At 42.6% G+C, this 26,398-nt stretch overlaps 1 protein-coding gene across 1 annotated transcript in view; it reads right to left on the bottom strand.

Moving 5' to 3' along the window:
• CACNA1E (calcium voltage-gated channel subunit alpha1 E) overlaps positions 1 to 26,398 on the bottom strand; it is a 1,292,345-nt gene that overhangs the window by 190,642 nt on the left and 1,075,305 nt on the right. Inside the window, exons 33-35 of the mRNA XM_078643465.1 lie at positions 11,382 to 11,473; positions 10,784 to 10,949; positions 2,751 to 2,878 (exon numbers count right to left, since the gene is read on the bottom strand). Of these exons, the coding sequence (XP_078499591.1) occupies positions 2,751 to 2,878; positions 10,784 to 10,949; positions 11,382 to 11,473 (386 nt within the window). The remainder of the gene's footprint in view (positions 1 to 2,750; positions 2,879 to 10,783; positions 10,950 to 11,381; positions 11,474 to 26,398) is intronic.

Raw genomic sequence — 26,398 nt, forward strand, 5'->3', positions numbered from 1 at the left:
CTCTCTTATCCATAGAGCCACTCACACACCAACTCACTCACTCATTGAGCCTGATCATACAACCACTCACCCACCCATACAGCCATTCACACAGCCACTTCCTCACCTATACATCTACTGACACACCCAGTTATTCACCTACCCACTCACTCAAACAGCATCTCAGCAGAGCCACTCACTCGCCCATACAACCACTCACACTTGCTCCCACTCCCACACAACCACTTACATACCCATTAACACATCCATACAATCACTTTCACTGCCACTCACTCACCCATACAGCCAATTCCACAATCACTCTTTCATGCAGCCACTCACACACCAACTCTCTTAACCAAACACTCACTCACCCACACAGTAACTGCCATTCCCACTCACCCACCTGCATAGTCACTCACCCACCCATACAGCCACTGACACACACCCACTCACCAATGCAGCCACTCACGCAGCCACTATGTCACCCACTCAGCTACCCACACACCCACTTATATACCCATATAGCCACTCACACACCTGTACAGTCACCCAGCCACCCACTCACATACGGATACACACAGTCACACAGCAACTCACATAAAATATGTTAAAAAAAGGAATCACTCATTAATAGTACACAAAGTAGACTAATTTAACTTTTGGGGTACCTTAGTATGTATGTTTAACACACAAAATGTTTAGAAACCATCACTGGATGATGTTATCAGTGATGTCATTTGAGATGTCATCAGTGATGCCACTGACCCTGTGATGAGGGATGTAATATGTGAAGTCGTAAGCAATGCATTTAGGAGGGTGAGTTATAGTTAGCTCTGGTAACTATAACTGCTCAATTTTGGTGGTTTTGTATGAGTGAAATCTGAGCCTAACTATAATGTCCCTGTAACATCTGTTTTTTTCAGTGAACACACACACACATATATATTTTTTTCTAAAACCTGCAATTCCTGAAGTTATTAGATGCCCCTTTCAAGTCAAATGCAAATGCCCTGATAATCTTTGCTGACAGTGCAGTTGTTACTAGGTGTCCGACAAAAGCCAAATGCAAAAGCATTGAATTCTTTCATGAAGCTGTAGGTGTCCCTCACAAGTGAAATGCAAAAGAACTGAAAGTCTTACACAAAGCTGTGGTTCAACCTGTAGTTACTACATGTCCATCAAATGTCGAATGCAAAAACATTGAAAATCTTATATGAAGCTGCAGTTCCACTAGTAATTACTGGATGTCTAGCTCAAGTCAGATGCAACTATTAGTTGTGCTTGTTTTCTATAGGATTATTTGCCATAGCAAGATCCTAATTATGAGTCAAAATTACAGATTTCAATAATTTCTTTATTTTTTCACGCAATTTATTTAGTAAACACCTTTGTTTCCGGGTTCCCGGCTGATGTTGACTATCGGGTCTACTATCAGCAAATTCAAAGAGAGTACACAACAATGGGAGTTTGCTGATCAAGCTGAAAGATTTGATCTTTATGAATTTGCCATCCTCACAGTTCGAATTTCGTTTGTTTCAGCTTAAGGACAGTTTTGACACAGTGCTTCATGGGAATCGTCAGCAGATTTCTGCTATCAGTCATTCTGAAGTATTAGTGATGTTCGCTGGGCAGAGAACACAGCACATACTCTAAAATGAATGAAATTTGGCTTACATTGAGACCTACAATTGAGTGCATTTCTTGGACTTGGCGTGGAAAACAAGAATAGTGGTGCCATTGTTGATGTGGCAGTCATTAAGCTTAACCAATCTGACTCAACCTACTAGGTGAAGCTTCAATAAGTGGGCTTTAGGTCTTTCGGTGTATCTGTGACAAACTTGAGAATAATTTCAAGTAAAGTCAACATTGTCTTTGCATTTATAGTAATGGCGAAAACACGCATTCATGTCTTTGGTGATCAGGTACGACTAAAGACAACCAGACCACCAGTGGTAGCCAAATAGGATGTTCAGTTTTGCCTGGAAAGTCTTTAAGGTACATATTCCTTCTAGTGGTAATCACTGTGGCTGTTTAGTGGTGAACTGCCAATCGGACAGACAGCATGGCTGCACAGTACAGGATTTTAAAGTTGGCTTTCAATCGTGTAGGAGAATGAACCGAAATGCTGTAGTTATTCTGTATCTCTTTGCCTGCTCTCAGCACATGACTAATTTTATACTGTGTGATTGTGGCTGTCTGGGTAGCTATGGGTTAAATGCTCACTATGTGAGTCAATGTTTTGAACATCTTGCTTGGGAAGCCGTTTGTGTATTTAAGTAAGTTGCTTTGACTAAAAGGCTATTTGACATACGGTGTCACCTTGAGTGTCATTTTGAGTTCCCACCTGTGATGCCCTGTATATATTGTTTAGTTTTTAAGGGTGGAACAAGTTGGCTTCCCCTCATGTACGATGCTGGACTAAATAAATAAATATGTTTATTTTATATTTATTTTTTATACAATATGACGCCTTGAGATTGGTGATTTTGAGAGGCAGACACCTTGTGCACCTGATCTTCTGGAGGGAAATGGCTGTTGAAGGATCCATCATATATATACACACACAGGATCAATGGACTGTGTGGACTTGGGTTGCATGCCCAAGATGTAGAGCGCAAGCCCGCATGTTTTCAACACTCCAGGTAAATGAAGCTGGGCCCTACTCATTTTCCCATCCCTCATCACCCAGGTTGTGGTCCCCTCAAATTTCAGGACAGGGTACTGGTACTGTACATAATATTGGGACTGGGGGTGGGGATCGCACTTACCATGCAGCTCGGTCATATTCGGCCCAAATTCGGACAAACTCGTCCAAGTGATGAGGTCCCAAAATGGAGGAATCCCGCGTCAGGTACTCAAAGTTATCCATAATGACAGCAACGAAGAGGTTCAGCATCTGGGAGGAAAAAAATCATGAATTGTGAGAGAAAGCGAGAATGAAAGAGAAACTCAAAGGAAAGAGAAGTAAAAAGAGAAAGCAACAGGGGGTGGAGGGTAGCAAAGAAAGAGAATGTGGATGAAAAAGGTGATATGAAAGAGAGAAAGAATGGGAAAGAGGGGGCAGCATAGGGAAGGAAAGTGAGCAACAAAGAGGAAAGCAAAAAGTCAAATAGAAGGTGACATAATGGAGAGGATGGGAAATAACGAAAATGGCTTAGATAAAAATAGTGGAAGCAGAGAAGTTCGAGATAAAAAGTTAAGTAAAAGAGCAAGGGACAGGGAAATCATTGGGAGCAAAAATCGGAATAAACAAGAGGAAATATGAGAAAGCAGCAAAAAAGAGGACAAGGGGGATGCAAATGTTAAGTGAAGAGTGAAACAAAGATAAAGATGGGACAGGAGAAGAGAAGACGAGGGGATGAAGAAGCCATATTATGAAAGCTAGAGAGATACAAATGGAGTGATTGCAAGAGGAGAGAAGGTGTAAAGAACATATCAGAGGTAAACAAGTGCAAAGAAATGGAATCATGAAATGGGAGGGGATGGATGAAGAGATATTGAGAAAGAGGTAGAGGGAGAGTGAAAAGAAGATTTTGACATAAAAAAGCGAAAGAAAGAGTAGTGAGTGCCATTGAGAAAAAGCGATGGAGAAACAGAAGAGCAACAAAACAAATCGATGCATAGATAACAGTTTTACTTTCAATATGCTAACACTCAGAATCATACGTGCGCACACACACACACACACATGCACACACACAGTTACCCTTTACCCTTCAGCCTAAGTCAGAATTGCACCCCTACCTATGAAATTTCCCCCTTTCTACAGCCTATAGTTTGAATTAAACCATCCAATCGACATATCACAACATGTGCGGTAGCATTCCTAAGAGTCTTTATTAACACCCTTGGTCTATATATAAAGGTGATGATGATAGACTCCACATCCATCTGCATCTTCTATTGATAACATAAATAAGCCTGATCAATACAAAATGTCTGTAGTTCAAAGAATTTTAACCAGTTATAACCCAATTACCAATCTTTCTTTTCCAAGAGCACAAAATATTTAAAAAGTAGTGTTGAGGCCCAAAACCACTTTCAGGTTATACCAGGGACCACAAAGTCTTCATAAGGGAAGAGCTCCTATCCTTACCTGATGAAAGCAAGCCATTTAACCTAATCCCCCATAATCTATTTGTAGTTTAAGACACGGAAATTGAGTGGAGTGACAGTCTTGACACTCAAATTATTTCTTACTTTTCTAGACTATCCAACAGACTACAACTTCTACACAATTGCCAACAGCTAATATAATTGTGTGCTGGTCCCCTAGGGCTCATTGTTTACGCCATTGCTTTTCAGTATCTTTATGAACCTTTGGCTGAGGTGACAGTGCAATACCCACTCTTGTATTCTAATCCACCTGATCCTAGAAACACCAGTGAGAGCCTCAGGCATATCCACTTTGTGGTATAAGAGAACGGAGCAAAGCCAGAAGTTCAGATGTTGAGCAGTACACGCAGCAATTACATTCTTTTCATTCAGTAACCAGCTCATGGGTCCTGCTACATCATCATCTTTGAAAGGATTGAAACTAGGCATTTACTCAGTCTAGCTTAGATTACTGCACCTGTAAACATGAGGGATGTAGTGTATTAGTATCTGTCCTCGCGCTGGGATGCAGCACGAGGATGCTTCCTTACAAGGTTTGTAGTGTTTTGAATGTCGTTCCAGGATCGGGCTCTGCCGAGGGCATTCCAGGATTCTGACAACGTTAGGTCAGTTGTCGGGAGTCCTGGTGTGCGGCGGGAGCGTCCGGTCGTGGGTGTTGGTATTATCTAAGCATAAATCTTAGAAACTTAGAAGAATAAGTCTCCGGAGTCAATTATTACATTTGGGTACGAGCGGACAACGAATCGACAAACAACACCCACCGTCCAAGCTGTTTTGTATCGGCACCTCTTCACCTCCGCTCTCCCCTGCTCACTGGTCTTGATCCTGCCTTCCTTCTTCAAGGTTCGACGTCGGATGTTGATCCTTCATCTTCTCTACGACTTGGTGGTGTTTCCGGATTGCTTTGGGCTCCCTGCTTACTGGTAATTAAATGACGTCAGTGGCATAGCAACGCCTTAGCAACCATTCGTAACGTCGAGGGGAATATCTCTAACGAGTGTCATCACGCAAGAGTGAAGGGCACGTCCACAGCGTCATCACGTAAGCGTTAGGCGGCCATTTTGAATTATAATTTTGGTTACATGGCAACACCCTGCTTTACTGACGCTGATTCACCGGCGCTGTTCCTAATTTACCGCCGCGGTTCCTGCTTTAAGCCTTTAACCGCGCACTTTCTACATATTAAGGTAGGATCCTGCCTACACTTTCACTGTGATAGGCACACCTTTTGAAACTTACTATAAAAGAGTTTTCTTTACTCTAGTACTACAGTTCATTTGTTTGGCCTGTCCTCGTTCACGGTGACAGGCACACCGCTTCACAAGTCACGCCTTTGTTTTACATCACTTCAAATTGAATACTCTAGCAATTATAAATAACTTTATTTATTTATTTTTATTATTTATGTACTTTTAAGTTTTCTTCATTATTTTAACACAGAATTGTTTACAGTTATGGCTTCTTCGCAACAGTTTGCGCAACCTCCTCCATTCCTTCAACTTCCTGGAAAACCTAGCATACCATGGCGTCAATGGGTGAAAGCATTTCAAAATCACATTGTTGCCATTGATGTTGTCAACTTTGCTCCTGAACGAAAGTTGGCAATTTTGTATGGTTGTCTAGGTGTTGCAGGACAACATGTATTTGAGAACTTGCCTACGTTTCCTCCTCCCTCTGGAGAAGCTTGGGACGCTGATCATTGGAATTCATATAAGGAAGCTTTATCTCGTCTGGCGTTACATTATGATGAGGAATCAAATGTTATGCTAGACAGACAAAATTTCTTTAAAAGAAGACACCGTGAAGATGAGTCTGTAGAAGAATATATTGCTCAATTGAGAGTTTTGGCCTCAACATGCGAATTTGAGGCGAACCCTGAAATTTACATTCGTGACCAATTTGTTTTTGCCTGCCACTGAAAGAAAATTCAAGAACGTTTACTCAGCTGTAGAAAACCTACTCTTCAAGTGACTATTGATATTGCTAAAAGTATCAAAAGGTCAATTACTACTTCTAGAGTCCTCCAAAATGATCTTCCTCATAATTCTTTGAAAACTCTCTACAGGAGGTTACGAATTCAGTCAATGTTGTTAGTGTTAACAAACCTTTTAAGCAAGTGTTTAGGAAAATTAAAACTGTTGCTTACAGATGTGGGTCAAAGTCACACTTAGGAAATAATCCCACATGCCCTGCCATTGGTAAAAGATGTATGTTATGCAAGAAAATTGGGCACTTTCAAGGTTCTTGTAGGTCCGTTAAGAGACCTACCAGAATTAACAGTATTGAATATTCTGAAGCTGTTGATGATTGCGTTGATCATTTCCAGAATATGGTTGTTTCAATTGAATGTAACTCTATTTTTACTCCACAGCTAGTTAAAGGTCCATTAGGTACTGCACTTTTTGGGGACATTGAAATACCCATTATGGCTGATTCTGGATCTCCGATTACGATTTTGTCAGATGTTATGTTTGATAATAAGTGGCAAGGATCAATTTCTTTATTGCAAACAGATGTCAATACCAAAGCCTTTGGCGAATTTGATATTGACATGCTGGGTTATTTTAATTCTAGGGTTGAATGTTTAGGAAGATCTATTATTACAAACGTTTATGTTGCGGTCAAAGGACGCAATATCATTGGGTGGCAAGATCTTGCTAAGATGGGTCTTTATTTAATTCCAGGTTCCAATAATCCCATTGCTGTTGGTGAACCTCCCTAAGGGTATACCCCCATTCCCATCTCTAAAACTGACTGTTTAAGTGTTATTGATCGTACATCTGATATTAAAAAAAAATTGGATACCTTCCCAAAATTATTTTCAAACAAACCTGGAATTGTCAAGGGTTTTCAACACCAAATCAAACTTAAGCCACGGGCTCAACCTGTTGTCCACAAGATGCGACCCTTGCCCCTTAGTGCAAAAGATGAACTCAAATCTGTTCTCAAGTCCTTGTGTGACGATGGTGTTATTGCACCTTCTGACTCATCAGAATGGGTTTCTCCCATCGTTATTGTTAGAAAAGAAAATGGTGAGGTCAGATTATGTGCGGATTCGCGCACATTGAATACAAATATTCCTATTGACTGTCACCCCCCCTAAAATCCATGACCTTCTGGCCAATTTGAGTGGAGCAAAATATTTTTTGATCATTGATTTACGCTCGGCCTACCATCAGGTACCCCTGACTAAGGATTCCCAAGAATTTACCACATTTATTACATCTTTCGGGGTTTACAAGTATCTAAAACTTTCCTTTGGCCTCGCCTCCGCAGCCAGTGTTTTCCAAAAGATCATGGATAATCTGTTTCAGAACATGCCCGGAGTCCAGGCCTACCAGTATGACATCTTAGTTTTTTTCTGACGAATGGCAGTCACATCTGGTGAACCTATCTTCCGTTTTGGCTAAACTTGATGAAGCTGGTATGACCATCAGAGCAGACAAGTGTAAATTTGGCACTCAGTCATTGGAGTATTTGGGTCATACTTTGTCATCAGAGGGCATTAAACCTAAAATTTCTCTCATTAAAGCTATCAGTCATGCAATTCCACCGAAAGATAAAGATTCTCTTCGGTCATTATTAGGCCTGGCTGAGTATTATGCTCGTTTTGTCAAAGGATATGCTCAAATAGTAGAGCCACTACGTGCTCTTTTACGCAAGGGTTACAAGTTTGAATGGTCAGTGGACACTGCATCTTCTTTTGATCAGGTCAAGAAACTGATTATCGAAGCACCGGGTCTGCACCCCTTTCAGGACTCTGCTAGATGTTTTATAATGGTGAACGCCTGTCTTACAGGATTGGAGGCTGTTTTGGGTCAATGGGTCTCAGGAAAAGAGCATACTATAGCTTTTTTTTCAATGATGCTTAAAACTTCAGAGACACATTATAGCACCATTGAACGCAAATCTCTCGCCTGTGTTTGGGCTATAGCTACATTTAAAAATTATATTTTGGGGACGTGAGTTTGATTTGTTTACAGACCATAAACCTCTCACGCAGCTTCTTAACGGTGATGGACTTTGTAAAGCTTCAGCCAGACTTGTCCGACTTTTGTCTAAATTACATGAATTTCACTTTTGTATTAAACAGGGGGGAAGAATTTCAGGGCGGACTGTCTTTCACGCATGACACTCCAAGATTCTTCTGAAGTTGAGGATATTGAAGAAGTGGAGTGTGTGGTCGCTGTCCTTGATGCCACCAAATTGTGCCCTTGTATTTCTGAACAGTTGTGGTTTGATACACAGAACAACGATGAAAGTTTGAAACTGGTAACTGAATATATTGTCAAGGGTTGGCCAGAAAATAGAAAACTTTCTAATGAGTTGAAAGCCTTTGCCATGGTTTCCTCTGAATTATCCTTGGTTAATGGTTTGATTATGAGACATGATTCATTTGTACCCCCTTTCAGTCTCAGAAATGACATTATTCAATTTGACCACCAAGGCCATCTTGGAATTTCTAAAACTTCACAACTCATTAAATCTCACTATTGGTGGCCATCGCTTGAATCTCAAGTCAAGTTTTTCATTGACTCATGTCCAGAATGTCTTTTATCTGACAAAAAGTGGAAAGTCATGAACACACCCTTGCATCCTGTCCCTTTTCCTGAAAAGCCTTGGGAAAAAGTTGGTTTAGATTTTTCTGGACCTTATGAGATTCATGCACACGATTTAAAGTATCTAATTTTGTTAATTGATTATCATTCTAACTGGGTTTATCACATGTTCTGTGATTCAGCAAATTCCAGTAATGTTGTTAAATTAAAAAAAAAAAAGTATTTTTGGTTGAAGGTTCACCTTCAATTGTCGTCACAGACAATGGAACACATTTCATTTCTGCAAAGTTTACTTCATTTTTGGCTGAGTATGATGTCATTCATTATAAAGTTGCTTTATATTCACCGACATCAAACGGTTTAGTTGAACGAGCAAATAGGTTAGTTAAGGATGCCATTCAAGCAGCTATCTCTTCTCATCACGATGTACAAGAATTTCTTGAGGATATATTATGGTCTTATAACATTTCTCCCCATTGTACCACGGGTCTTTCACCATTTTCCCTTTTAAGAAACAGGGTTGCTCACACAAATTTATGTTCCAATTGGTTAATTCATAAGAACAATAAGAGAAATATTGAACATAGTAAAGTGGCAACCACTGTTTTGCATAAACAAGATCACATGAAATCCATTTATGATTCTGAGAAAAGATTTAGTTTGCTTGACTTGAAAATTGGCGATTGGGTTCTCATTGAGAATCCCAAAAAAGTCACTAAGGGTTTATCCAAATTTTCTCCTCCTGTACTAATTACCGGAGTCACTAGAGGATCGGCTTTACTTGGTTCCAGAGGTTGGTGGAACAAGAGATCTCTTGTACATCTTTCTGTTTCACAGGCCCGTTCATTACTCAATTTGACCAGAGAAGAACTTGAACACTGTGACTGGTCTTTTTGGTTAAAGAACCCAACTTTTGTTGTTGATAATTCTTCTTCAGGTTGTTTTACAGCAATGCATTCTAATAAGTCAACTTCCATCAACTTCCACTACTGTTCAGATGTCGAGTCCATCAACCTCTACTAGTGTTGTCATGAATCCCAGCGCAAGTTCTTCACCTCCGGATTTAGGAGTTCCCTGCAGGAAGTTACCTGCAAGACTAAATGATGATGTGCTTTCATGATTTAATTGCAAGTTGGTTTATTGTGAACTTTTCTTTTCTCCTTTGTAAAAGGGGAGAAGTTGTAGTGTATTAGTATCTGTCCTCGCGCTGGGATGCAACGCGAGGACGCTTCCTTACAAGGTTTGTATTGTTTTGAATGTCGTTCCAGGATCGGGCTCTGCCAAGGGCATTCCAGGGTTCTGACAAAGTTAGGTCAGTTGTCGGGAGTCCTGGTGTGCAGCGGGAGCGTCCGGTCGTGAGTGTTGGTATTATCTAAGAATAAATCTTAGAAACTTAGAAGAATAAGTCTCCGGTGTCAATTATTACAAGGGATCACTAAAACTAACATTAAAAGATTCAGACTCAAGTAGCAAAACTGTTTTAAGTTAAGTATCTCTGACCTCATCACACTTGATATAAGGGTGCTAGATTAGCAGAAGGGAGTATTAAGTTAAAGAACCTCTACAACATATATAAAGCCCATGGGGGCATATGACATGTAAAGCTGCAGATGCTGGCCCCACAGCACCCAGGCCTGGAAAATAAAAATCAAGGACCCCCCAAGCCAACACCCAAGAGCAACAAGCACAAAGGAGCAACCTCAGCCTATCACTAACACAGACTGACGAAGCCCTCAGAAGAACATCAGTACTGTCTGTGGGAATCCTCTTTTCTGACATTATCACGTAATGAGGAATTCCTGTTCCAAGACATTTGTATCTCCAAGATGCTAGTAAGCTGTAGTGAGGAGCATTAACCCAAATTGAGTAATCAAACCAGCCTGAGAAAAGCACACACTGATCATGTTACTGAGAAAGTTTATCTTCAATCTAGACACTATCTATGATTACAGGAGTTATTTCTCAACAGCGTTCAGAATGACAAAATCCCTTCAGCCTTACACTAAAACAGTTCATAGTCTTGACACTACCACAGAATGTGACAGTTCCTCTCCTCCTTACACTTCTCAATGAGTTCAAGTAAAGTTTATCACTCCAGAAGGTGGCGACGGCATCACAGAACTCACCAGAAATGAGCAGAAGAAGATGAAGGACACAAAGTAGACATAGGCAAGATCTGTTCCGCAGCGGTCATTGGAAGCCGGCCCAGGAGGTGTAGTTGTGTCTGGCTCACAGCCCTTGTCACCTAGACATGACAGCATGATCTCCTGCCAGGCCTCACCTGTGGCGCTCCTGTGGAGGGAGGCATAACAGGTAAGCACAACACACGCCTCTACCACAAATAGCAGGACAAACACATTTTTCCCTATTAAAAGTCAGCATGAGATGCATATATAAAGATTACCATAGACAGTAGAGCAAGCATGCAATATATAATGTATGCAATGGCGTTTATTCATATGTATTTGTTTTAAGAGAAGGCATTTAACCAAAACCAGGAAGCAAGGGGTTAGATTCATGCAGTGAGGTAAAATAACATTGATGAAGCCTTGTGACTTTTAGCACAGTTACTTCCCTGTGCAAAGTCACAGGCAATTTTTGGGGCACTGAACAGTGCTTTCCTTATGTCAATTTCACTGTACTGTGGAAATAATATGAAATAAGACTTTTGCACTGTAATAAGAAATGTATGAATGTGCTTTTATTAGTACAGATGCACTAAACCTGAAAAGAAGCATAAGGGAGCTGAGGAAGGTGCGGAAATTGTTGTGACGGTTGATGTGGCTGTTCTCGTCCAGTTTTATGTTTCCAAAAACCTAAAAGAAGAGAATTGATTTGGTAAGTATTAGGTCTATTCACCACTGATAGTCCAATCACGATAAACAATACCATGAGCATCAAGCTCATCTCCAACAGCATCGATAGTAATTGCAGAATCCCCTATACTACTATTAGGGGCTGCATCATCTATGAAGATACCATTAGCCTTAAAAGGATCCCCAGTGCAACGAAAGAAAGTAACAGCACCCACGACACCGCCATTAACAGCACCAGGAACAATTACAGTCATGGCGATCCCAGTACTTATGGGGCAAGATGTACAAAGCATTTTGAATCGGGCCATTTGCAACTGATTTTTTTTTTACATGTACAAAATGAAAAGTGTGATTCGGTAACCTGTTACTGCATCATATTTTGCATTTGCGTTTCAGTATTTGATAGGGGTGTGTTTGTGGCCAACAACCAAATTCCGATCGCATAACAGTAATAATACTTTACCACCAGTTTAAAACTCACTTCACAAAGGGATAATGTGAGTAAAAATATTTTTTAAGAGCAGGCAGTGTTCCCACGGACCACTACCTACTCTTAGAAGATTAAAGGTCAAAGTTTCATTTTTTCTTCCTAATTTCATCCCATACGGCTACTTTAACAACAAAAAAAGATTGCTTTATCAAACTGCAATCGTAGAGCTCAGCGGGGTCACCATCCATGTGATGGCTGCAATTCCAATTTGGTCGCATATTGCAACCTACCATAATATGCATGAGGTAGGTCTATTTAGGACCCACTATGAATCGCTAATAAAAATCAAAACCGTGTCATATATTAGGAATACCAATTTCCTAATTTCGAATTAGAGAGAAATACAATTGGGAAATCAGTATTCCTAATGTTAGTGAATCTCGCCCTTAGTTGCAATTGTCAGCACCGCCGGCAGAACCAGAAACAACTTCTTCAATAGAACAGACTACTGGGGAGTTGAGCAGATCAATGGATGAGGTTACTATCATGGTTCGTCTTAAACTGGGCAATGACCTGGAAAGTTGTGATTCATACAAGGGTACTGCCTTAGTTAATTTGGAAACCAAATTGTTTGCCAGATTCCTTGCTGCAAGACATGACCATATTTGGGGAAGCCACACAAGATGGGGGTTGTGCATGACTGCAGAGCATGTAAAACACACACAAATTGAGGGCTTTCTTTAGCAAATGAAGAAAAAGGGTGGTCGGCATCTGATCAGATAAACAGGCACTATGAACATAGATTTCTGGTTAAAGTGGCCCTAGGGATAAACGTGCAAATGGATAAGGCCAATTACATAGTACCAAGAGCTAGGGTTCTGATGAATTGAGTCCCTTAGAGTGGCATTTTAGCAGCAAACACAGCAGGGTGTCATTTGTCCCCCCCTCCTCTTTGCTATATAAATAGAAACATTGGAATTAGGATATTAGGATTCAGGTTAATGAAGACTAGTGGTGGTAGCTTAGAGAGGTGAAGCCTACAAGGGTAGTTTATTTGCTGGTGATGTACTGACCTATCTCTCCCGGCTTTATTATTGGAACTTAATATCTTTTGCAAAGTTTCAGGGATTTGAAATAAACAGAGAAATCTTGATTTATTTGGGTATAACACTGATTTGGTCTGTGGAAACATTGTATAGAGTGAATTATCTGCACTGCATCCAAGGGATAGAAATGGACTTGAGCAAATGGAAAGGACTATACATTGCATGACTATGGAGTGTACCTGTGCTGAAAATGGCAATACTCCTGGGACTTCTTTATTTCTACCAAATATTACCTGCGGAAGTGCCGCTAATGGTACTGAGAACCCTACAAATGGCATTGACAAACTTTATCTATGGCATGGGGAGGCATGTCCAATGCCTTCTTTAGGTTTCTCAGTTTCTTTACTCACCATTCTGGGCCCACTGAGACTACTGGTCCCACCGCAAGCACGCATGTGCCATCTGACATCGTTAGCAAGCAGGATCCAGAAGACTGAGAAGTCTCAGAGCCATCCTCACTGAGACCCAGGACAGAGGTTGAAACATCAGGATCATAGGTAGAATGTTCTGCACTTATTGGTCTGGAGGAAAAGCACATTATATCCAGGGTGGCTCAGATGAAGGTAAGCCTCTGTGAAGAAGTCATGTGTGACTTCGGCAGGTAGTTTGAACACTTCAGTGATGTCAAGAGGAGCACTGTCAACTAGAGGTGGTCCACAACTGAATTTAGAGAGCCCTTATTAATCAGCCAGTCGTCGAGGTAGGAGAAGGCTGGTACCCCAACCTCAGCAAATGGCCAGCAACCACCGTCATCACCTTCGTGAACAACCGAGTAGCATTGATGTGGCCTAAAGGGAGCACAGCAAAATGAAAGTGCATGTTGCGCCCCAGGTAGTGCCTGTAAGGCCTGCAGAACAGGGATGTGAACATTTGCATCCTACAGGTCCTACACTACCATCCAGTCTCTGGGATCCAGGGCCTAAAGAACCTGGGCCAGGGTGAACGTCTTGAATTTTTCTTTGCAAAGGATGGTGTTGTTACGGCAACGATTATAGCCATTGTTAGACGTGGCCTGTTTTGACATGGTTTTCCCCAACGCTTTGCTTTATGGTCTCATTTTAGTTCGCTTTTAGGACTCTAAGCACTTCACCACTGCTGACCAGTGCTAAAGTGCATGTGATATCAACTGGTTTCCCCATGATTGGCGTATTTGGTTTACTTATAAGTCCCTAGTAAAGTGCACTACCTGTGCCCAGGGCCTATAAATCAAATGCCACTAGTGGGTCTGCAGCACTGGCTGTGCCACCCGCCTAAGTAGGCCTTTAACCACGTCTCAGGCCTGCCACTGCAGAGCCTGTGTGTGCAGTTTTAAACTACCATTTTGACCTGGCAAGTTCACCTATGTAACAGTCCCAAACCGTTCCTTTAATTACATATAGGTCACCCCTAGAGTAAGCCCTGGACAGCCCATAGGCAAGGCGCAATGTACTAAAAATGTAGGACATGTACTTTTATGTTTTACATGTCCTGGTAGTGAAATACTCTTAAATTCGTATTTCACCACTGCAAGGCCAATCTCTCAAATGGTAACATTGGAGCTGCCTTATAACCTTTTACAAGTATAACTTACTATTGGGAAAAGGTAAGTAAGTTTGGTGCTTCTGTACTCCCAATTCAAACACACATCGTTTAGTGAAGTTGTTTTTTAAATTGCAGGTCTGAAAATGAAACTTTTAGAAAGATCTTGTTTTCTTACTTAAACTCTTTAGTGCATTCTGCCTATTCCTAGAATACAACAGCTGGCTTGCTGCATTCCCTCTAGACAGACACACGCAAAGGAAGAATAGGTGTGCCTAAGTGGTCATCTGCATGTTGATGAGTCTGCCTGAACAGGACGTGTGAGAGGGGCTGACTCTTCTACCTGAAAGGGCTATGTCCTGCCCCACACAAAGGTCAGCATACCACTCTGTAGTGAGTCTGGACCCAGGGCAGTGAAGGGAAGTGTCTTGTGCACTACAAATACCTTTCTTTGAAGTCTCCCTACTTCAAAAGCTAACATAGGTGTAAATACTGGACCTCTGACACCATGTACTCAGCTCCCTCTTGGCACCTGAGGAAACTCTGTCAGGAAGAGGAGCTGCGTTTCAGGAGGAACTGTTACTTTGATAATTGCTAACTTCTCTGCTGTGTTGGCTTGCTGCCTGCTGATTGCTGTGCTGTAGGAGGGACTGCTACTTTGCAACTTGCGCTGCTGTGTTGGCCTGCTGCCTTTTGTCTGACAGTGAGAAGGACTGGCTCTACTTTCTGCATTCTCTACAAAGACAACTTAAGTAACCCCAAGGGCTTGTTGGCTTGCCCCCTGTTCAAGAAGTCTCAAGGCCATCAAAGACTTTGCTCCTACAAACACTCCTCCTCTCCCAGAGCCCTACCCTGCTGAGATCGGCCAAAACTAGTCCATGGCATCAGACTAGTGTTCCTGCAGCTGTTTGCCTGTACACTGACGGAGATCGCCACGTCTGCAAGCCTCGCTGCAGCACCGTTCAACATCAGCCCAGCTAGGCATATATCACCGGCAACCTTGAGGTGAAGGGGCATCCCCAGTGCAGGACTGATTGAGGGAGACTTTTGCTTCTGCCCCCTTCCTCCAGCCCACGGAGGCTACCGCGACTGCCGCTACAGCACAAGGACGACCTATTGCGGCTCGTTGCAACACCACAGCATGCCCGCAGGAGGAGCTCTAGATACATCATGCTCCATTCACTTCACAGCTTCCCCACAGAACGGTACTGTGTGTATTCAGACCCACAAGGTCTCCATAGCCGACCTGCACGTTAACCCGGGCAGCTGGATTTGCCTGGATTCCACTGGTCTTGAGGGAGCTGCAGCTGCCTTACTGTTTCCCTGACTGTCGAAGCAACACATTCATTTTTACACGCCGAGAAACCAGTTTGCCAATCCTTTACTTGGATTGCCCTCATTTCCACAGAATTACTGTAAATGACCTACCAGAAGCACATGTGTTTTCAACACTGTATTTGCTTGGATTCTTGTCGTTTTGGTCTTGTTTGAAAGAGTGAACATGATACTATTTTTCTACAACAGCGTAGAGTCTTTTTGTGGTGTTTTTACTGCAATACTGTGTGTATGTGTGCGCACAAATACTTTACACATTGCCTCTTTAGTTTAGTCTGACCTCTCTGTGCCAAGTTACCAGAGGGTGAGCACAGGTAAACGGGTAGTGTGTGCTACATTTACCTTGACTATGATTGTGGTTCATGTTTGGACAGGGTGCATACTTTTGCCAACCAGAAACCCAATTTCTAACAGTCATTCTGGCCCGCTGCGGCATTAGTTGCCGATTGAGCAGTGAGCAGAGGACTCGCGCCCCTCCCCCTTCCTGGGCTGGCACTTCCGGGCGGGCAGGCCGGTAGCGGTCTAGTTGATCTGACTCCCCTGCCTACATAAGATAATGCTAGCGGGGCATGCAGCGGACAGTGAGAGTGTCCACTGGTGCCTCGCACGTCGCATATCTTTGTGCTGCTTTTAACCTAACGCTTTTGTACTGATGTATATTTTGCTCACATTTTTAATAGTGTTAGTTACTTTTTGATTTTGGCCATTTTTCGTGCTTTTATCTTCTCTGCACTCTACCTGATCTTGTGTTGGGCCCCTGGGCAGTCCCTTCACTCGTATTTGGTTAGCCCTCTGATCTGGTCCGCCGCAGTGTTAGTTGCCGAATGAGTGCAGAGCAGAGGACTCGCGACCCTCCCCTTTCCTGGGCAGGCACTTCCGGGCAAGCAGGTAGCGGTCTAGTTGATCTGACTCCCCTACCTACATAAGATCATGTTAGTGTGGCAAGCCTGTCAGCGCCTGGATGTCGCCAGACGCCAGACATGCTGCTGGTTTGGCCGCACAGCAGCGGCTTTCTTCACGGAATACTCTTATTGACATCAGTAGAGGTATCCATAATTGCACACATCAGATTGACGCTTTTTTGGTAGGTCCTTTTGTCTGCAATACCTGTGGGTTTGATCGCTAGTCCTGTGCGTGCTCCCTCGCCAGTTAATAAACATCGCTGAAGTGTTTGACCTAATTCAGGATGAGGCCCCTGATATTCTTTTTCTAACTGAGACCTGGCTTACTGCTAACACCGAGGCAGAGCTCAACTTGACGCTGCCTCAGGGATATGCCATTAAAACTCTTAAAAGAGAAGGTAGGGGTGGGGGCATTGCGGTTGTCTTTAAAACTGGATTCACTAGAACCCTGACCAAAGAAAGTATTGTGCACTGCTCAAAATTTGTGTCAATGCCAATTTTACCCTTTCGTGCTTGCCTCCTAATCTATCGCTCCCCGGGGCCTTCAAAAGGATTTATGGAAGCCCTTGTCACCACTTCAGGGTTGTTGGCTACTAGGTCAGCCAACTTTAACATTGTTGGGGACCTTAATTTGCACTTAGAAGCTAATCAAGACAGGGAGATGAATAATTTCTTAGCAGATCTTGCAGCCTTCCAACTTATTCAATATGTCCCTAACAGTACTCACTCCGCCAGTCAACTGTTAATCCCTTTTTTTCAAAATTTATCAGTAAATGAAAGAAGTTTGGATAGCGGATTGCGTTAGAGCATTTATTTACAAACGCAGAACCGATTAGTCAGGCAAGCTATGTTTAAACAACCACCCGGGGAGGGATTATTCCTAGTGAAAGGAGTCAGCGCCCCCATGTTGTGGATTTAACACTTTATATGCCAGTTTTAGAACATTTCTGTGCAAGACCCGGCAGCGCCCAGATTGAGTCCTCGGTGTCATCGTGATGACAAGTTCTGAGAAGGTGCAGTAGAGAAAATTTTTTGGGACCCCACTTTTTTCTCTGCCCCCACGTGCCGAATCACCCCAAAACTTTTAAGATAGGAGCTGACCAGAGCGCCCCACTAGTTTTGAAAATTTCGCAAAGATTCGTCAACCGGTGCCAAAGTTATTGGGAAAAGAAAAAATGCTTTTTGAATAGAAACAAGGTCCTAACTATAACTACCTACTGGCGAATATATATATATGTATATATATATATATATATATATTTAATAATTGTTGTAAAGTAATATATATATATATATATATATATATATATATATATATATATATATATATATATATATATATATATATATATATATATATTAATTGTTATGTATGTCAAACTTTTTTAAATAACGTTTATTTGTTATATTTGTTATAATGTATATTACATCTAAATTATTTATTTTTATTAATTCAATTCTTTAATATATTTCATATTTATTAATTAATGTTATATATGTAGGTAAACAACTATATTTTGTACAATTATATTCATGACATCAATAGTTGTTCCCCAATATTTTTGTACTTTCCATTATAATTATAGGATGTTGATATTTTTGACATTGATATTTATAACTCAATATTGTGGTATGGGAATATTTTAGTTGTCGATATTCTGTCAGTGGACAGGGATATTGATGCAGAGTTTACATCATTACATATACCTGAATATGTTGACAGAAACATACCGATCCTGAGTTTGGAGGACGAGTAACTTCATCACGAATGGATATGTGAATTCCGCCTTGGTACAAATGCTATAGGATATAGGATATAATTCATCGGCAATAAGGCGGATGGGATAGCCGTCAGGTTCATGATGGAGTAATCTGTCTGCCAAACTCTACAACAGGTGCATTGTTTGTATGTGGCACAAAGCGACGAAAGAGGTATGTGTGTTTAAACAACCAAAGCTGACGTTTTAAGAAAAACTCGCGCAGTGGTGCAATAGCAGTCCAGCAGTGAACGAGCTAAGACTGGCCACTTTCCCCCATAGTTTAAAAGTCTAAGTGGCACATGCATCAAGCTTTTTACCCGTCGCAAATGGGCCGATTCCCAGAATCAGCCCGTTTGCGACTGGAAAAATGCCTTTTCCAATGCATGTACCGTTTTGCATTCACAAAATAGGGAATCACAATTTTTTGCGAATACCTATTTAAGATGCATGTAGTATTTCCTAAATGAGACTGTGTATTTAGGAAACGCTAATTACCATTAATTTCAAGTTGATGGTAATTTCTGCATGCATTGGAAAATACTTAAAATAGCATTTTTTTAATGTGCTATTCAGCGCACACATGCCCTTAGGGCATGTGTGTGCTACACATGTGCATAATTACCTTTTTGGGGGGTGCCTCAGGGGGCCTTAGGCCCCCTAAAGGCCCATAGGAATGAATGGGAATGCATTCCCCAATAGCGATTCACAATTTGCGAATCGCTATTAGGAATGTTAAGGATTCGCAAGAATATTTGGTGTCATTGACACTACAGGGAATAGGTCCTTTTCTCAAGGCTCCTCAGAAAACCATTCTAAAATGTCCCTGGCACAAGTTGGATGCTGTTCGCTTCCACAACCTCCTCCTTACTCCTAATCTCCCTAACAACCTGTATAGGGCCAACAATATTCTGTCAGGCTGGCCCTCACAGATACTCAACGCTCTGATTCCTGCTAGGATGTCCCACGGCCGTCAAACTCAATCTGGCCCTCGGTTTAATGACAAACTAGCTCAGGCTAGGTGGGCGCTCAAAGCCCTGGAAAGGGCCTGGAGAAGACAGTATGACCCTATCTTGAAATTACAATATCGAGCAGCCATAAAACAATACCACAAGTCTATCTTGAAGGTGAGACCGGCTTTTTTTTCGGAGAAAATTAAAAACAGCAGTAACCCCACCAAATGTATATTCTCCTTACTTAAGGATCTTACACCCTTGGGGCAACATATTTTTGCCTCTCTTACTTCCAAAGAGCAATGTGAGATCCTTGCTGCCTTTTTTATCGTAAAGGATGACGATATTTACAAAACCTTTTCTCACACAGGGCCCCCACAAGGTCGACCTACCCCTTCGGCCGCTACCGGCCCATCTCTATTCACCTCTCCTGTGATCTCCCAGGAAGCCATGTGGGTCATATATAACAAACTTAATTCTGGATCTCTGCTGATCCTTTTAAACCCGACCAATTTAAGATTTTTTTACCGCAGTTTAACGCAAAAGTTCTGTGATCTCATAAATTTGTCCCTATCCTCTGCTGTGGTAAAGTGATCTCTCTCCTTAAAAAAACCACACTGGATGACTCCAAGCCAGCAAACCTCCGTCCCATCTCCTTCCTCCCTTTGACAGCCAAAATCACTGAAGCCCACATTAGCTCCATCCTTTCCAGCTACATTGATGCTAACAACTTGCTCAACCCCTCTCAGAACAGCTTCCCACCGTGTCACAGTACGGAATCTGCCCTTCTGGTGGTCAAGGGACATCTGTGTCATTCCCTGAATTCAGGAGGCACTTCTGCTCTGGTTCTTTTGGAGTTAAGTGCCGCATTTCACTTAGTGTCCCACTAGATTCTTTTGCAGCACCTGAAGGACACTGGCATCTGTGTCCCAGCATTGAGGTGGTTCTCTTTGTTTCTCTTCGAAAGATCCTTTCAAGTGATCCCCCCCTTCTGCTCTCAGACACACAGCATGCGCCAAGGGGTTCCGCAGGGCTCTGCCCTTAGTCTGACCCTTTTTGTCTAATCCTTTTTAACATCTACATTCGACCTTTGGCAGCTGTGGCAAAAGATAGGGGTCTGACTGTGATCTCCTACGCGGATGACACACAGCTAGTGATCGTCCTATCCTACAACCCTGCTAGAGACGCCTCTGAGTTCAAAGAGGATTTAACAGTGTTCGCAGATTCGATGGCATTGAATTGCCTCCAGCTTAACGCCAACAAATCAGAAATACTGCTGGTGGGGAAAAACACTCATTTGTGGAATGAGCAATGGTGGCCTTCTGCCCTCGGTTCCCCACCTTCAACTAAGCAGACAGTTAAAAATCTGAACATCTGGCTGGACTCCACTCTCTCCTTCCAGACTCAAACCAAGGTGGTGGCTGAAGTCTGTTTCGGGCTCCTTCGTGGTCTCAAACCTTTGTTGGGCTTCTTTGAGGCTAATACCCAGCAGGTTATAATCCTGGCCACCATACTATCTAGGTTGGATTGTGCCAGTGCTCTGTACTTAGGGGTTAACATAGTGGAGATGCAGCACCTCCAAAGAATACAGAATGCAGCAGTCTGACTACTGCTTGGGCTCCCCAGGGGATGTATGACATTACAACGCATGCTTTTACATCCCATGCCTTTACAATGCGTTTTTTACAACGCAAACCTTTACAACGCATAGCGCTTTGGGGTGCTGGATAGTGAAAAGTTTAATTTACTATTCCAACTCCAGTCCCCGTGGATACTAGGGAAGGTGTTGGATAGTAAATTAAACTTATTCCCTATCCTAGAGCGCCCCACAGCGCAATGCGTTGTAATGGTTTGCATTGTAAAAGTTGCGTCGTAAAGGCACTGCGTGGTAAAAGTTGCGTTGTAAAGGATGTTTCCCCTCCTCAGGACCTATCACACCTCTGAGTTTATTAATAGAGTTCACTGTCTTCAAGTGGAGGAGCGTGTTCTTTTTAAAGCATTGTGCATTGCCCACCATATTCTTAACGCCCAATCCCCTGAAATCCTTGCAGACCTTCTCACACCTTATACGCCCACTCGTCTCCTGCACTTTGTCAACCAGCACCTGGCGGCTATTCCGCAGTTTAAGAGAGCCAGAGATGGAGGACACTCCTTTAGAGCTTTGGCTCCCAAACTCTGGAGCTCCCTTCCTGTGAACATCAGAAACATTCACAATCATGCTGCTTTCTGTAAGGCTATGAAAACTCACCTGTTTTCTAAATAATTGGTTGCGGCTTTACCTTGGCCCTGTCACCTCTCTTATCTCTGAGCTTAGCGCTGGGACGCCCCTTGGCTGGGGCAGCCATGCCCTCTATAAATTATATAACATAACATAACATTGAAAGTTTTGATTTAGTTGAGAATAAGACTGATTAGGTCTGTGGACACATTTTCACACCAAGGAAGAAAATAAAATCTAGCTCCCACTTCCAAGGCTGGTACCCTCTCTATGGATCTTTTGACCAAAAGAGCCAGTGGTTGGTTGAAAGGTTGTATCTATGCTGTACAATCTGCAGGACCCATTTGATGGATTTGATGTTTTGCCATCCCGGCAGGAAGTGGCTAATCCTTCCTCCCATGAGATGGATGTGCGCTGCTGAAAGCCCACTAAAGAGGCTTAGTGGTTGTTGCTGGAGGAGCAGATTGGGATGGATGATATACCGGAAGGCTTGGTTTGTGACTTCCAGACACATGGCCCTGACCTCGAATGGGCTGGGAAACATGTTGCGAAGGTGGTGAGGGCTAACATTGCTGGTACAACAGACCTCTGGTATATACCTTAAAATAATGAAATTGTTGTGGGGTTTGGCGGGCTCAGCTGAAAGGCTCCGAGAACATGCAATGGCTCGGCTCTCTTTAAAATATTCCAGGGCCAAGTCTGCCTTTTGCCACCCAGATCCTTTTTGCCATCAAAAGGCGTGAGCATTCAGGGCACTAGAATATCTCCCAAGAAGCCCATTGACCTCATCCACGCTAGTTCTCATAGCCCAATCTGTGGTGTCGAGGCCAGAGTGGAATACAAACTTGGATACATTCCAGCCACCTTGAATGGTTTGGGCTACATAGGGTCAAAGGTCTTCTGGGGCAGCAGGTAAGCTCTCACCATTTCACAAAGTGGATCGGCATTAAGGCCCAGTAGGCGACTTGCATTAATGGATCTAAGGGCAAACTTACTGAGGAGAACACACACCTGCCAAAAGTGTCCTCTCCTTTCAACTCCCTGCCACGGGAGTGGTTGGAAAGCCTTTCGATTTAATTTACTGGTGGACCCCTGAACCACCAGGCTCTTCAATATACAAACAAAGAACAGAGAGGCAACAATCTACAGTACAGTACATAAATTGAGTATTTTTCAGGAGAATGTTCATCTATGTTCACACAAAAGAAAGAGTAATGATCCTTCAAGTGATTCTTCAATTTTTATTTCAATCTTCAAATATGATCTTGACAAAGAAGACAGCCAACGCGTTTCGCCCAGAACGGGCTTCCTCAGGGCAAGATGATTTTATGAGTATCAAAGAAACTTCGGTATGATGTCACCATGTAGACAGGCCTACTTCTTGAGTATTGTATTTTTTCTTTTTTATGCGTCGATTTTTCTCCAATATATAAAGTGGTCAGGTCAGAACGGGTAATACATGGATTTCCGGGTGGACACTATAATAGGTGTCACTGGATGAAATGGAGTTAAATCTCAAGGCAGGAAACGGCCATCCAGCACCCGGTTGTGAGTCTTCGTGAAGGTTGGTCAGGTAAAGAAACCGCGGTTATAGTGTCCACCCGGAAATCCATGTATTCCCCGTTCTGACCTGACCACTTTATATATTGGAGAAAAATCGACGTACAAAAAAGAAAAAACTTTTCATGCATCAGTGCCATATTCATTCATAAGGCTTACTGGCATCCATCACAGAATAGAAAACCCTCGGATCGTTTTTATTCATAGACAGTTTCTAATACAATACTCAAGAAGTACATGGTGACATCATACCGAAGTTTCTTTGATACACATAAAATCATCTTGCCCTGAGGAAGCCCGTTCTGGGCGAAACGCGTTGGCTGTCTTCTTTGTCAAGATCATATTTGAAGATTGAAATAAAAATTGAAGAATCACTTGAAGGATCATTACTCTTTCTTTTGTGTGAACATAGATGAACATTCTCCTGAAAAATACTCAATTTATGTACTGTACTGTAGATTGTTGCCTCTCTGTTTTTTGTTTGTATCTGTTTAACCTAGGTTCTTTAGCAGTGGACCTAAGAGGTGGGCAACTGTGGCAAAAAAGGATTTGCTTTGACCTTTGTGTATATACTAGGGTAGTGCAATTGTTGATTCCTACTGCTAAGTGTTGCGTGTTTGAACAGGCTCTTCAATATGGACTGCTGAGACAAAAATTCTCTGCTACCTGGAGTACATCTATGGGTAAAGAAACTTTGACAGTCGACTGAGGTGGCCACAGCATGGCTTAGCCCAAGTGCACAATAGCGTGTCATTTAAGGCTTCATGAAAGGGTAAGAGAGATCAGTTGGTGCCTGACCAGGGTCTAGGACCTCTGTGAGAATGTTTATTGTAACCTCCATAGTTGGTAGATGAAGTTCAAGAACCTCAGCAGCCCTTCTAATTATCTTGGCGAAGGAAGAACTTGCCTTTGTGGCTGGACTGAAGGGAAACCAACTCAGTGTCGAATCCACTGGCCTCCTGTCATTCCATGTACCTATCATCTGCAACAAAAAGAGGCATGTTCTTCATTGTCATCTCCAAATGGCTGGCTCTGATCAGTGTCCAGGCCAAAAAGCTGGTGCAATGTATGTGCATGGCTGCATGGTAGTCGGGTAGTATCTGAGTCCGATGGGTTCAATACAGACTGTGGCACGTCATGATCTGGTCCTGGCCTTAGTTGAGCTAAAGCCAGATTCAAGCTGAACAGAGAAGTGGGTTGGAGGTCCTCCTGTACTTTTAGTGGCATTGGTGCCGGCATTGATGAATGAGAGGCTGACCGAGACAGCCAGATTCAAGCTGAACAGAGAAGTGGGTTGGAGGTCCTCCTGTACTTTTAGTGGCATTGGTGCCTGCATTGATGAATGAGAGGCTGACCGAGACTGCCACGCTACAGAACTAGAGGCAGGTTTAAAGGGTGCAGACAGTGCCATATGCAAACCCACCAGAAGGAATCCAACTGGCATACCTTGCAGATTCTTGGAGCAAATTGACCCAACAGAGTTAACCAAAAGCATTCCTAAAATGCACAGCATAGCCTCACAAAAGGCTTCGACCTGTTGTGAAGTCGCCGATGGGACTGGAGACTCATTGTGCATCAGAACTAGAAATTAAATTGTCTCCTCTGTGGAACAGGATTAAGGCCATGAGGCACAATGACAACCTTATGCCTTCTGTGATGAGTAGCTGGAAGGGGCCAAGTGCTGCTCAGACTTCTTAGGTTTCTTCTTTGACCTACACAGAAACTTCTACTGCCAGGAACATCTGGCTCAAGACAGAGGGGCTCATGAACAACTTGAAGAGCTAGACCAGGAGACCTAGAGAGTTTATCTGGGAGAAGTCCCGTAGGCCTTGAAGTTGTGCGTGAAACTAAGCACCCAAAGCCCTCCTGATGGGAGTTCTGCCACAGACATGTGTTTGCGACAGTCCCTATAAGGCTTAAACCCCGTAGACCTAGGGGGTGACATCCCTTGCACAGTGGAAAATCTGAAAGGAAAACATTCTCTTCACAAGAGAAGAAAAAAGAAGAAGCAGATATCCAGATCTGCAACCTGAAAACACGGAAATGAACTGACATCAGTGCGCATGTGAGACACTTATATTTGGTTCTGTTCATCACTGCCAGACTGGTATTGAAGTGGGGTCACACAGTGCCACCTTCCTGCGTGCAGGTGCACTGCATTGAATTTTCTGAATCCAGTCTAGCACCTGAGGATATTTGCAAGATGAAGAATCTGTGGTTAGAAGTATCCATCAGAAATACTCAATTAACACTTGTAGTCACTCTAACTCATATATGGCCTGATGTATGAAGCATTTTACCGGTTGCAATGGGGCACATCGGAACATTTTCGGCCGATAAAATTCATTTTGCGAGTACAGGATGCAAAATGTCACTCAGTAACTTGCGATTTGGTATCAGGAAGGGGCGTGTTTAGGGCTTCCCTTCCTAATGTCGAATAGCACTGGTATGTAGGAATGTTTTGCGACTGGGAAGGTGGTCGCAAAACATTCACAGTTACCACCAACTTCAAGTTCTGGATGATAATAAGGATGAGCCAATTTGCTTCCTTATGGTTCTTAGGATGGCTTCCCCATGCACTCTGATTTGTGAATACTTCAGAACTGCCCTAGAAAGATATACATCAGGATCAAGACCGCAGTTTGGGATGCACAACCCTGCTGTAAGCTGAGATTTGGTCAGGCATTCCTTCCATCATCTTGCAGTTTTTGCACAAGAAACCAACCGGATTGAAGCATCCGGGGAGGTCAATGTCAACAATAGATCAAACAATATTGTGCATTGGGAGGTCCACCCTATTAGGTTTTTCAGATACATATTTTGCCTGTCTGGGCCCTGCATACAAGGGATGGGGACCTGGCAGGGAAAACAAACACTGACCCCCGCTTTCAGATAGAAAACTCTGTGCACATCAGGCCATTCTTTAGTGTGTACATGCATTCTTTGCTATTAGTGCCCCTTGTTCACCTTAGTCCCCATCATCTAACTACATTTATTGTATTAAGCATATTACTAAATAACATTGTGCTGCTTATGTTTTTATGTTATGATACTGTGAATCCCTCTGACCCATACTTGATGTGAGGCATCCTGCTTCAACGTCGAGGAATTGCAAAGTTTATGAACTTCAGTATTGACAGATGTCA

The sequence above is a fragment of the Lissotriton helveticus genome, chromosome 1_1, assembly GCF_964261635.1.
Source record: "Lissotriton helveticus chromosome 1_1, aLisHel1.1, whole genome shotgun sequence".
NCBI lineage: Eukaryota > Metazoa > Chordata > Amphibia > Caudata > Salamandridae > Lissotriton > Lissotriton helveticus.